Source organism: Calonectris borealis, chromosome 6 (assembly GCF_964195595.1).
Source record: "Calonectris borealis chromosome 6, bCalBor7.hap1.2, whole genome shotgun sequence".
Taxonomy (NCBI): domain Eukaryota; kingdom Metazoa; phylum Chordata; class Aves; order Procellariiformes; family Procellariidae; genus Calonectris; species Calonectris borealis.
Window position 1 is genome coordinate 8,599,936 of NC_134317.1, and position 14,467 is coordinate 8,614,402.

The 14,467-nt window shown below is 39.8% G+C and overlaps 1 protein-coding gene across 1 annotated transcript in view; it reads left to right on the top strand.

The window, feature by feature from the left end:
• Positions 1-14,467, top strand: part of NCKAP5 (NCK associated protein 5) — a 398,069-nt gene that overhangs the window by 118,687 nt on the left and 264,915 nt on the right. Inside the window, exon 3 of the mRNA XM_075152767.1 lies at positions 9,499-9,572. Coding sequence (XP_075008868.1) covers positions 9,499-9,572 — 74 coding nt within the window. The remainder of the gene's footprint in view (positions 1-9,498; positions 9,573-14,467) is intronic.

Here is a 14,467-nt window from a genome sequence, read left to right on the forward strand (position 1 = left end):
GCCTATAGCATTGTATTGGATTTTTATGTTACATTTATATATTTTATATATGTGCATACAAATTATATTTTGTATTTTTACTAGGGACTTTCAATAAGAGAATGATTGAACTGATGAGCATATACTGCTTTTTTATTTAGTTTGTTTTTAAGTAGAAATAAAACCATATGAAGATACACTTGATTTGTGTGTGTGTACCTTGTTCCTTCTCAGAAGTTGTCAGAATATACGTGAGGACAAGTGATAATGAAGCAGTGAAAGAAAATGATAGAAAACTTCAGGTCCTAAGGTATTTGTTGTTAGGCTGGATGATAGCGATTATTCCAAATGAGTTAACAAGTCTGATACATACTGAGAATGAAGCGTCTTTATCTGTGAATCCCAAATGTCTGTAAAAACCTTAGAATTAGATCTCCCCAACTCTGCAATAGATCCCATGAATGTTTTTCTGTCTTTGTTATAAATAACAATTATAACTCCTTGTCTTCTTTAGTCAGCGTGAGTCACATGCAAGTGCCATATGTCTACGCAAGTCAAATGCCTCCAACCAGCAGTTCTTCTGTGTGTTGTGGTTGATTTATATTCAGAAAAAACATCGAAGAAATGGTTCAGAAGTTGTAATTACCTGGTAATGTCAGAAATGGATTAATTAAATGCTCCAGTGTTTACTCTGCATCTTTATGGCTGCTAACATTCCTGGGCATTTTCTTACAGCATCAGTGTCTTTGCCGGGTGGCGTTTATTAATGTAAATTGGTTTTGACATAAACAACACTACAGCTAATTATTTCATGTAAATATGCACATTGTGCAGCAGCAAACTCATAAAATCTACACATCTTCTTGCACTCATTTTTCTTGATTCTGAATGTCTGGTTTAGCTATATAGAAAATTCCTATGGCCCTAAATAACACTGACGCCTTTTCATTTGTGGAATTTCTGGGATATAAACATTTCTGTCACTCTGACACCTCCTTAAGTTACACATGGTTATCAATAACTTTGAACAAGCAGGAACTGTCACATGTACCACTATGCTAAGCTTCACTTTGTATGTTCATTTTGTATTTCACTATATAGAGATGTTTCATACTGGCTGAGGACAAGAACTTTCCATATGCTGAAGTAACTGGGAGGCAGCCCCAAATCTGCCCAGGAAACATGATCATCCATACCTGTTCCTCTTCCTGGCCAAAAGGCAGTTTTTTCCCATCTCCTGCTAAAATCCTTGGCTGCTGCAATTGCCCAGTTGATTTTTTTGGTAGTTTAGAAGCTCGAAGAGTTCTCGGTGCTTTTTCTTCCTCTGGGACTACCGTGGGTTAGCACAGGCCATAATCTGCTCCATCAACTGCATCTGCTGCAGTTCCTGCTCCCTGCCTGTCACTCAGGATCAGGCCCTAACCAGCCTGCTCGAACCTCATTCACAGTGAGCTACACTCAGGATAGATGGGTACCCATGGACACTCGGCCTTTACGCAGACCGATTACCAAAAGGATCTCCTGATTTGACCCCAAATCAAACCAAGGGCATCCACCTGTCGATGCTGTAGGACACACTTCTATATGATCTTGGTTTTTGTTCCCGCAGTAACTGCGTGTACCTCTGATGTATTGTTCAATGAAGCTGTTAACTGGTGTTAAAAGCTCCATGGCTTAGGGGATGTCTAACAAATTCAAACTTTTCTGGTATGATATCATCCTTTTCTATTTCAAGATAATTCCAGTAAATTCCAGGTAATGCTTTGTATTTGCTTTTACTGATTTATACTTCTTTTTTAGGGAAAGAAAATCAGCTAAAAATAGCATGGATTTGCCTGTTGGACAAAATGTCCAGTTTCCTTTACTTACACAGCCAAACAGAATAATTTGCTCAGTATTTAGTAGAAATGACAAACCTTGCATAGACTGTTATTTGCATAGAGACTTCTAGGCCCAAGGAATGCTAAATTTTTGGAGTAAAAGGTATTTTTACAAAAAAATCTGTCAAGTTCTAGACATCTTCACTGTACTTACTCACTCCTGCTGTCCTTCTTTCTGTTTTAGTTATCACTTCCTCTTGTATTTCATCCATCATCTTGGTTTCTGACTTTATTTCCCACTATCTTACTTTATATCCTATCTTATTTTGAAAAATATTCCAGTCTGTCAAATAAGCACATATTTTTTTAATGGATCCCAGTTTGAAATGGTCTGTCCAAGTGCCTATTTTCTGTAAAATATTGTTTTCATCTATCTGTTTGATCTTAGGAATTTGTCCTAACATTCACCTACTTTACTTTGGGTTCTGCTTCATTGCCCTGAAAGAGGACAGCTGTCATACTGTTTTCTAAATTGACATTTGTCCTTCAACCTAGCTGTTGCTTAAACCATTAACTGCTTCAAAAGTTAGGGGCCAGAATATTAAATTGACGTGAGATCCAGTACGTTGGTTTTACCACTGCCAGAGATTTTCTAGGCCATGGAAAATCTGGGCATCTGCTGGAGCTTCTCCATTTACCTTGATCCTAATGGCTTGGGTTACAGACACACAGCCTCCAGGTGACGTTGCGAGGATTGCTGTGGCCTCTGCTTAGTCATCTGGTTTTGGTGAGGAATCAGGACGCTGAGAAATCATGTACCTTTGAACTGCAGCTGTGTGTTCTTGCTAGGGGACAGCAGGCATCCCTTCCTTAGAAGGAAAGGTCTTACAAGAGAGATACAATGTATTACTATGAATTTTGCAGCATCCTACGAGATTACAGCACTCACTTGTATCAAAAAAGGCGGAATTCAGCAGATTCAGTCCAGCTAAAAACTGCTCTGCTATTTTTCTGCCTGAATCCATCATCAGGCTTCCCTTTGGAAAGCTAACACATGTATTTTTGTCTTTAGTTTCACTCTTTAGCATCACAGGGTAACACCTGGGACGCTCTGGGATTCTTTCCTTCATCCCCAGTACCAAGATACTTAATTGATTTACTGAAAATCTACTTTAATGTAATTAACCTCAATTAGGTCAACTTTTTTAGCTTTTTCTCTTCCAGAATTTAAGTCCAGCATCATTGCTATCCTCCTATCTGCTATGATTTATCCTTCATGTCAAGGCCCACGTGGGTTGTATAAGTGATATGTAAAACCTGTAAAAAACTGTAACCCTTAAAGTGTGAGCAACTCAAACCAGCCAAGCTTCTGGAAATCTGAATGGTGGCAGTGGTTTTCACCAAATCTGTTCTTCACTTTCCAGCTACGGTCTACTAAGCCAGGGAAGAGCCCTTGCAGAATACTGGTCCGTACATCGCTCCTGCACATGCCTGCCTGAGCCATGAGATTTCCTTGTAGAAAATGTCTTACTGGAAAACAGAAGCTTTTATAAGCTGGTGGAAGATAACATAAAATTACAGCATTCTCCATGGCCCTGTGTGGGAAGAACACAAACATCAGGTGTCACTGAGCAGCAGAGTACCCACGTCGTTATCCCAGAGCTTGTACTTCTTTGGGGACAAACTGGCAAAAATTCAAATGCAGCGGGGCTCTGGATACCAGCTGCGAATCTGGATAGCGTTCCTCTGCGAACTGTCTCTGCATCCCTGTACTCAGAGTGCACAGGGGTGCAGAATCTGTCCGCTAGCTAACGAGCTTGTGCTATTTCAGGCTTTATTAAACTTGCTCTCCTCTGTGGATAGTGCCATTTAATAGGGTGCAAAGCGGAAGCCAAGCAGCAGCAGGAGGAAAACCCAGCTGATTTTTTACGAAAACAACTGGCTTCAGATGAGTCAGTAAATCAGTTTTAATCAGTGCAGCTGAGATGTAATATGAACTGTTCACTGAGGCTTAAGTGATTTTGAACAATTAAGAAATTTGCTCAACATATTTATTAAAATAATCATTACTGTTTTTACCATAATGGTGTAATTCCACAGTATGTGCACAAGAGCTCTTGCCAGCCTTCTGCTTCGTTGCAGATGCTCTAAATGTACACTTTCATGCCAGTTGTTAATAAAACTGACAATTAAAATAACATGTTGAAATCAGGTAGGAAAATAATAAATCAGCAATAACGGCAGTTTTAAAAGATCTTCTTTCCTTAAGCCGCCCGGTTTAACTTTTATTGCTATTTAGCACCAAAGGTGAGCAGTCTAGCCAGGTGTGGTATTGAAGGGAGTGACAGAATTATCTAATGCAAAGAGGTTTTATCTTTTTTTATACCTGATTTATTTTTAGTGTGCAGCTGAGTAATGTTGTATAACAGACAGCTCACTCAAATCCTCAATTATAACGCTTTCAGACATGCGAAACACATAGTCCAGACAAGAATACATATATATATTTATATCCTCTTGGGCTGCTGGAAAAAAGCCTATTTTCTATCAAAGGTTTATGCAGCAGGATGATAACAAAAATAAATATTTTACAAAAGTTACAATATTCTCTGAAGGCACTCTCCCTAGATCTAAAGCTTTATCCCAAGGCACTCTTCCAAGATCCTTCAAAGATGACTTGTGTCTCTGCACTTCGTGTAACAGCTTAGATCTCCCCCTCACAGGTCAATCCCATCCACTCTTTGCTTTGCTAACATCATTTCCTAATTGCAACAGTCTGCGGTTTGGCTGCAGACAGCTTTGTTGTTGTTTGATTTCTAATAACCTCTCCCTGTGAAAATACGACTTTCCGCATTGTAACAGATGATCGTGGGCTCTCTATGTAGTTCCCTGTCTCCAGGGCTGGAAAGCTCCAGATACTCGCAGGAACTTGTCTGTACATTTATCAGGTTGTTCATTCGGTGTTTTTCTCTCGTCCCCACGACAAACATCCTCCGCTGTGAAGCACAAGAGCCTGAATCCACGCTGATGTTTTCCTGTCTGGTTTCAAATACAAATACCAGCAGAGTCAAGGGGTAGTGTTGCAGAGGACTGCAGTAGGGCTGTCTGCTCAGCGTCCGTCCCAACTGAACCAGGAGCGGTGTTAGATGTGCCAGAGGGAGAAAGGGATGCTTTGGGCTCTGCAGGGCTAAGTATGACTTTTACCTCCCAGCCCTGCTTCAAAACCAGTCTGCAGGACGATGAGTGCTGGCCTAGGCTCTATCCCAGTTTCCCTATTTTCTGCACAACTTGGGCATCTCAGCTCTGCACCCAGGTCGTACGCTGGGATCTTGTTCAGGACAGGCAGAGCAGCAGCAGGCAGGGCAGTGTCTCCGCATGCCTGGCTGAGGTGTTGGGTTTAGGAGAGCCGGGGTATCCCAGCTGCGGGACAGCCCGGTCCCACCGCAACGCCGCCCACCTCCCAGTGACCACTGCCCAGCAACAGCTCTGAAGCACATGCTTAACTTTTAGCACATGAGTAGCCCTATTGAATTAAGTACATAATCAAGTGATTTGTTGGATCAACGACTGTATCCTTAATCCTTTTCACATATTGCTAAGCTCGTTAAACTCTCTTTGATACCAAGCTGTGCAAGTTCCTTAAGAGAGGCAGAGACTACATGCTATTTCTTTAGCTTAAATTTATCACCTCCAGCTTCCAGCGAGGAACTCCTGTCTTATAAGCCTAAGGTTGCCCTAAGGGTTTGTTCTGTAACAATGGATGGGAAAATGTTCTGTGCGCTGTATAATTTTTGATACCCTGCCCAGCACAACAACATGGATATGCCAGAACAAATACCCACGTAACCAACCGAAATACCGAGCAGTGGATCCCGGGCCTCAGTGGAGGCACTTCATTTCCTTTCTCTTCCCCTTTTTTTCCTGACAGCCATCCAGCTAACAAAGAAAAGAAGGGGAAAAAAAAAAAGGCAAAACAATTAAGCATTGCAACGTTAGATATTTAGTTCTGTCAAAAAACATACTTAGGTATATTTGTAGGCTTGTGCTTCAGCTCAAAACAGTGACAATTTTGGTAAAGCAATTCTCTAACGCTCTCTAAATTAGGTGAGCTGGTATGTGACATTTGCATACCAACTCCTCCTGGATGCCAGAATCTACACAGCTGTTAGAAAGATTTTCTACTGCATTTAAATATATTACTAAAGGTTTTTTCCTTAAAACAGTGAATAGCATCACAGAATAGATGGAGCAGTGAAATCCTCCTGGCTGGAAGCTAACTAATTGAGAAGAAAGGGGACAGGTTTCTTTCTTTCTTTCCATTATTCTTAAAAGGATTTTCAAAAACAATTTTTTTTTTAATCATGGACTCCTCGGTAATCCTGCAGGTTGGGAGGAATCGCTGGAGGTCAGAGTGGGGCTCAAAGCAGGGCCAACGCAGGTTGGCAAGTGCTGAGGTCTAGTCCAATTGTGAGTAACGGCATGGATGGCTATTCCAGCATTGCTATATAATATCATCAGATTTATAAAAATACACTAATTTGGAGCCTGCAACTTCAGATTAAAAATGCTGCATAATTTTGGAAATGTTGACTTGGTCTTACACAGCCTTACTCCCTCCTGCTTTGCAGGTGCTCAGTGTTTAGCCTTCTAGTGGGAACAGGCAGATTTGTGAGCCACTTTTGAAACCCTGGGGCCACTGTGCTTTCACAGCCTTTCTCTCCTATTTGATTGATCTGTCTTATTAGTAGCTAGTATAAGTACCAGTCATGTCTACCTAAGTGATTCTTATCCTCACTCAGTTATTGGATCTTGTCTCTGTTTTCATAAGGAAAAGATATTTTTGTTATGTATGTATGGGTTGCTTGGATCCTTCTTCCAATAATGCAAACTCCTGAAGACGTACGCTCACATCAGAAAACGATGCTCCGTGTAATTTTTCAGACTTGAGAGTTAGCCATGCTACTCAAAGCCTACATGGTACAAGCATTCGTATGACAGAGCTCCAAGGAAGCTGCAAAATATTTGTATTACATCTCTCGTTGTGATCTATTGGGTAGTGAAAAATGTCGGTACTTTACTAAACTGTATATATAGTCTTTGTGAAAAAGTATGATTACTATAGCTTTTTTCCCCCCCAGATTTTATGCTTTCACTGAATGTGCCAAGTTATTCTAAATCAGAGTCGCTCTAAATCTCAAATCGCTGTTTGCTATTTGCTTCACGTTGACAAAATGATAATACTGGGTTCTGATTCAGGGTTTGCAGAATTTGGCTTACTGGGATAGCTGATAACAGAAAAGAACAGAAACCTGGGCTTGGGAACAGAGACCTTGTCTGAAGCAGATGGTTTGCTTTGGACACGGCTGGCACATGAATGTGCCATAGCAGCATAGAAGAAAGGAGGTACTTCCAATCACGATGTTTCTATCAAATTATGGTTGATTTTTTATATCACTTTTGCACACTGACAGATTACATACTCCTGAGTTGCAGGTCTTCAAAGAGAAATAGAATAATATTTCTGATTTGCCACAGGAAAAACTTAACATTAAGGCGGCAGTCATACAGGATAAACACATTGCTTTCTTTTTCCCTATTGTCTTTATTTCTAGATAATATTTTTGAGAAAATTGCTTCAGAATGAGTTTTTTATATTATCATGGTAGAATTATGCAGAATAAAACTGCTGATCCTATCCTTGCCTGTAGGGCAAAGTGCACTGATGAATAAATCAGGAATATTGTTTAATATTACATTAAAAAGATATAAAGGTATTAATACTAATTTATACCAGGTTCGTTGTAGTAAAAAATATTAAGTAAAAAAAGGCAGCTTGTTTTAAAGAACTTGGTACTGCAGCTAATCATCATTACACATTTGTACAGTATATCTTTTCTGAACTGTAATATGTGTGTATTACAGAATGACTTTACTTGTATTGGCTTAGAAGCAACTTGCTGCTTAATTGATGTGGTGTACGCTGAGTAAAATTCAACTCAGTCAAGTAACACTGAGAGCAAGAGCCGATGCTGAAGCCAGCATCTAATCTAAACAGCACTGGTATAAAAGCGATATTAATGCCACTGAAGTTCACCGAATAATGTAAATCTCAGGATTAACATTATTTAATGTTTTCTGAAAGTAACCTCTACAAGATACGTCTATCTACAGCAGTTAGACTAAAATTTAAGCTTGGGGCAGCCACAGAGTTTAATGGAAAGTTTCGCAATACCCAAAGGTTTTCGAGCAACACAGGGTACGGCCGAGATGCACTTGCACAGGCTCCTGGGGAGCAGCTCCTTACTCTGCCTTCTGTCGGTGCCAGGGACCGTTTCTTTGTGGCACGACAGACTTCGATGAACCACTCTCTCTCTCTCTCTCTCAGTCAGGACAAGAAAATAATTACTGTGGGCAGAAGCACAGAATCTCTTAGAACAATTCCAGTCCTGAAAAATAAAAATGTACATTTATATATAAATTACGATAATTAAAATCAGCTAACATTTGTCTTCACCTTGAGAAGACATGATGATGTACTGTCCCTGTAGTAGCTATCTCATTCTCCTGGTCATGAAGATAAATGGCTGAGAAGAACCAACTACTTTGAAACAAAAATCCATATTTGTACACAAAATAAATAATAATAGTAGAGAACCAACCCCTAATACAAACAAGAACCCCATGAAGTGGTTTTGTGATGAATCCGAAGCTAAAAAAGTGTGGCTATAAAAGCGGAGCTTTTGTCTCCAGAAAGTGAAGATGGATTCTTTTCCATATATTACTCCAATACTTGTTATTTCCTGAAGTATGAGGTTTGAAACATATTTTTGCTTTGGTGAGATATTTCAAGAGAGTTATATTATTACTGATAGGTTTTCAGAATAATAGTAATGTGGCTGTGTTGGTACCGCTGTCATACGAATATATCATATTATATCACATGTTATTCTGTGGGTTCATTCTGAAATATTTTATATAAATAACACTGAAGTTGCCTTCCTCCTGGAAATGAAGTGGTATATTTCGATTACTGATGTATTTCTCTGAATAAACATCATGTCTTTGCATTGAGTTTAAAGAATAGGCTTCAATAAGAAAAAAATCTGAATTGTTCATCTGATCATGATTATTTATCAGAAATACAAATACAGCTTTCATATAGCTGATATTGCAAGTTATAGCATCTGCAAATGTTGAGCTGAGTTACGGTTTCATTTTCAAATAGGGTACATGCTATAATATTTTTCATACCATCCATGAAATAAAAATTTGAGTCAAATATTCAGTTCACTTTGATTTATATCTAAAGTAAACAAAATGTGCACCCAAACAGTGACTGCATTGTCGAGAAGTTATTTTTCAGTCTGGATCCAGGGAAGATAATTCTGGGCTTAGAATATGGATAGGTATTTATATGTACACTACCTTATTTGTGCTGCTTGCATATCCTCATCGCCTTTTGTCTTCCCCTCAAATAATCTCTGAAAAGTGTATTGGGCTACTGCCCTGTTCACCTGGTATGAATCAAAATTTGCCTTTAAACTAGATTTTTACATCATTGTGATTTCTGTGTACATGGGATAACCTTGGGTGCAAAATGAAAGTGGACTCCACAAACTGACTCTGACTGTCTTTTACTCAAAATTTTACAAATGCTTTGAACATTGAAAAACTAACCTTTTAATAATTTTTCATTTAGGAATATATGGACTCAAACAAATACATAGAGCATTTAGTGACACAGCTGGAAGAACAACGCTGGAATTTATGGAGGCGAGTACTATCCACGTAAATATTTATTTATGTTGCTATTTTGGAAAAAATACTGCACTCCATAGTTTTCATTCTTGAGTTCAAATAAATGATTGGGTATTCAGTTTCTCCACTTTTTAATTCTTTGCAGACTAGCAAATCTTGCCTAAGTGAAATAAGTAGGGCATCACACATGATTTGAATCTTGCCTTTGCTAATCAGGGCAGTTACACACACGCACAGGTTTCCTTGTGTTCAATTTTCTAAGCAGTGGGTGCTAACTCTATTTCGGATTCTTTTAATTGGACTGAATTTAAGAAATGGTTTTATATTCTTGTATAACTGTTTTCACTGAATGGCACACAAATTGTAGCCAAAAAACCAGCATAGCAGCATGAGAAATTTGGAGTTTTGAAACTAAAATAAGCACAGTTTTAAAATTTTGCAGTACTCTTGGTAGTGCAGAATTTCTACTTCTCTATTCATGTTGCTCGGTGCAGACCGCCCAGACTTAACTCTGGTTTAAGCACAGCATGATTTCCACATGCTGCTGTGCAGCTAATGGGCATTTCTACTCTGCCGTACAGCAAATGTGATAACTGCACAAGCACTTCTGAAGATCTTCTCAAACTCTGCATCCCTCTGGTAAGATGGCTATAGGACCTTGCAAACCTCCATGCATTCATCTGGTCTAGTAAATGTCGTCTACTCACAGGTGGAGGTCGTCAGCTCTTGAAAAAAGGTGCTCACCTCATTCCAGTCCGCGTTTCCTCTTTACAACAGCAATTTTATCACATATGGTACTTCAGTGATATTGCTGGTGTGTTACTGTTGATGCCTTCGTTATCTAGGATAAGAGGTTGTGCATTGTTTGCATCTTTCCAAAATTGATCAAGCATCATTATAACAGCGACGTGATGGCAAAAATGTCCAAATCTATAGATTCTTTATTGTATTTCAGCAGTACTGTTCTCTAGCTGTTTCAGGGCTGTTCTGATATGAAATGGTAAAGATAGCCAAAAAATTACCTAATCTTCAAAAGCCTCAGAAGTCTCACACCCTTAATGAGTTAATTATCTCTTGATCATTTTAAAATTAGTTCTTCCAGGCTTTTCATTTGTATAGAATTGTTATTATCACAGCTGGTCTAAAAAGATCTGCATGACAGCACTTTGAAGTATTTGCTTGTACTTTGTATTTTCAAAGTGTTCAGTATCTATTTATTAACTACTCACTATCTCATATTTTTATAGTTACCAGCTAAATTCCTATCTGGGATAACATTTAATACAGAGGAAATGGAATAATACCAGTGATGAAACTCATTCGACATTCACAGCCATATATTTTTTTTCAATGCAGTATTTAAATTTTTTTTCTAAAGGCATATGAGCAGTGACAATTTTTATTAATACATAGTCAAATATAAAGTAATCTTCAGGGAATAATTTAATCTTCATAGATCAAAACTTATTTCACCTTCGTTCTGATCAAGGAAGAAATAACGATCTGCCTGATTTTTCAGTTGAATGGCTCTCGTACCAAAAAAAATAGCTTTGCACATGACAGTACTAGTTGGTATGCATCTCATAAACTTTGTGGCCTATAGGATATAAAGTAATATTACAGAATTTACAGCATACAGCATTTATGATATGGACTTAGTCTTATTTATAGGCAAAACTCAGAAAGCTTTCTTTTGAAAGTAGTCAAAATAATTGGCACAAAAAATTGAAGTTTACATTTAAGATTACAGAATTCAGGAGATTATTTTTGTAAGAATGAAGGTGATAACATTATATGTAGATGACACTACTGTGGTTACATATAAATGAATAATAAAAAATTAAAAGATTAAGAAGTCTTTGAAAAGTAGCGGGGTAGTGACTTTATTTTATTATAAATAAACATTCAGATGCGTTCTGAAAATTCCGTGGCTTTGGAAAACTGAAGACAGTAATTTATTTTAAATATTATTTTTACAGGGTATTGGCATAAAAAGTTAAGACTTACAATGAGCACTACCAGATAAACCCTTCTGGTTTTGCCGGTCTTCTTTGAACACTTTATTTCTCTCTTTTAAATCTCTAAGATGTTTCATGGTGAGGATTATGCTAATAGCTTGCACTATGCAGGGCCAGTACTAGGCTGTGTATAGCCAGACAGATGTCCTAATAAATCAGCATAGCCCTCTTCTCAGACTTCATTATGCTCTTGATTTGTGACTACCACGATTTTAACCCAGTGGGTCACTAGGCGCTGAACCTGACATTGACCGATAACCCCTACTTTACTCTAGGCGAGCTAATAAAAAAGACAGACACAAATTCTGACCATTTAGCTCCTTCAGCGTTACTTACAGCCGGGAGAGATTTATAGCGGCCAGGCTAAGACAGAGGAGACTAAAGCTGATGTCATGGTGCGCATATCAATTTTACATTTCCTTTACATTTCCACACGTACAATGGGACCCTAAAAGACATGTGGGGGCAAAAATTTCTTTTCATTTTAGAGGACGACTGTTTATACACAGTATTAGCATCTGCTGTGGAGCATTCATTGCTGTAATTGCCGTCCCAGGAGAACTGACTATGGTTAGGTCACATTTTATAGCTTTCTACTAAAATAGACCTCTAGCCCAGCTTCAGATGTTCTGTTCTTTAAAAGCTTTACAGCAACGAGTGAAGGTACCTCACCAGTATGTGGAAATACAGACTTTTTTAACACAGCTTTTCTTACACTGAACATTTTACAATAATTATTTTCACATGAAGAATGATGAAAATTATAGCATATTTGACTTGTCAGTGGTTCCCCCATTTCTCAAGATTGAACAAAATAAATTTATCCAGCATGAGACAAATTTGACCCCTGTTGATGTAAATCACCAACATTTATCACTGGAGATGATGCACAATAGTGATTGTGATTGAAGCTTATCTCATCCACACCAACAAAAATAGTGATTGTGCATCTCACTGTATCAGCTTGAACCAGAACACTTTAGATTATTTTAGATTTCTCTGCCCTACCCTGTCTGGAAATAACTTTAAATAGGATGGAATTGGGTCAGGGGTGGGGGATCCCCCTGCAGTCTTGTTTCTTACATAGTCATTTAATGCTATATCTAATTGAGCTAATATGTATTACTATGTATAATTTTTATGGCAGAATCACATGGACAATCAACATGAGAAGCAGAAATTTGCTCCTGCAATCTTTGCTAATTGACCTTGACAGTAGATCATAATTTTTAAGTCTTGACACATAGATCATGACAGCAATTGCTAGTTCCCTTAACAGAAGAATTTGTATTTCAGCATAGGATGCTTGTCTAAATATGCAAGGGTCAGACCCTGTTCTTAAGACCTTTCAAGGAAATGTTATTATTAGTGCTACTGGAACCAGGACCAAACCTTTAGTCTGTCTTGGTGAAAGCGTTAGGAAAGTTGCCGGGGGAGGGGAGCCTCAATCCATCTCGCTCCTACCAGTTTGATACCAGTGCCAGCAATAGATGCCCAGAGCCTGGAGAAGGATCACAGGTCAGCAGGAGAGAGCCTGAAGAGCAGCACAAAGGAATTCCAGCCACTCCAGCCAGTAAGTCAGCTTCATCAGGGGCCCAACTTAAATGCCTCTATGCAAACGCACGTAGCGTGGGGAATAAACAAGAGGAGTCAGAGACGTGCACACGCCTGCAGGGTTATGATCTTATTGGCATCATGGAGACGTGGTGGGATGCCTCCTATGACTGGAGTTTTGGGATGGAAGGATACAGGCTCTTTAGGAAGGACAGGCAGGGGAGACAAGGAGGGGATGTTGCCTTCTATGTCAATGACCAGCCAGAGTGCATGGAGCTCCACCTGGGGATGGATGAGGAGCTGACTGAAAGCTTATGGGTCAGGATTAAAGGGAGGGCAGGGACAGGTGACATTACGGTGGGGGTCTGCTACAGGCCATCCAACCGGGAAGACTGAGCAGATGAGACCCTCTATAGACAGATAGGAGCAGCCTCATGTTCACAAGCCCTGGTCCTCATGGGGGACTTCAACGCCCCTGATATCTATTGGAGGGACAACATGGCAGGGCATAAGCAATCTGGGAGGTTCCTGGAATGTGTCGATGATAACTTCCTTCTCCAAGTGGTAGAGGAGCCAACAAGGAGAGGTGCTATGCTGGACCTTGTTCTCATCAACAAGGAGGGGCTGGTGGGGAATGTGAAGCTCAAGGGCAGCCTTGGCTGCAGTGACCATGAAATGGTGGAGTTCAAGATCCTTGGGGCACTGAGGAGGGCGCACAGCAAGCTCACTACCCTGGACTTCAGGAGAGCAGACTCTGGCCTCCTCAGGGATCTGCTTGGTAGAGTACCGTGGGATAAAGCCCTGGAGGGAAGAGGGGCCCAAGAAAGCTGGTTAATATTCAAGGATCACCTCCTCCGAGCTCAGGGGCGATGCATCCCAACAAAGAGGAAGTCAGGCAAAAACGCCAGGAGGCCTGCATGGATGAACAAGGAGCTCCTGGACAAACTCAAACACAAAAAGGAAGCCTACAGAAGGTGGAAGCAAGGACAGGTAGCCTGAGAGGAATACAGAGAAATTGTCCGAGCAGCCAGGGATCAGGTTAGGAAAGCTAAAGTCCTGATAGAATTAAATCTGGCCAGGGACATCAAGGGCAACAAGAAAAGCTTCTATAGGTACGTTGGGGATAAAAGGAAGACTAGGGAAAACGTGGGCCCTCTCTGGAACAAAATGGGAGATCTGGTTACCTGGGATATGGAGAAGGCTGAGGTACTCAATGACTTTTTTGCCTCGGTCTTCACCGGCAAGTGCTCAAGCCTCACTGCCCAAGTTGCAGAAGGCAAAGGCAGGGACTGGGAGAATGAAGAGCCACCCTCTGTAGGAGAAGATCAGGTTCAAGAC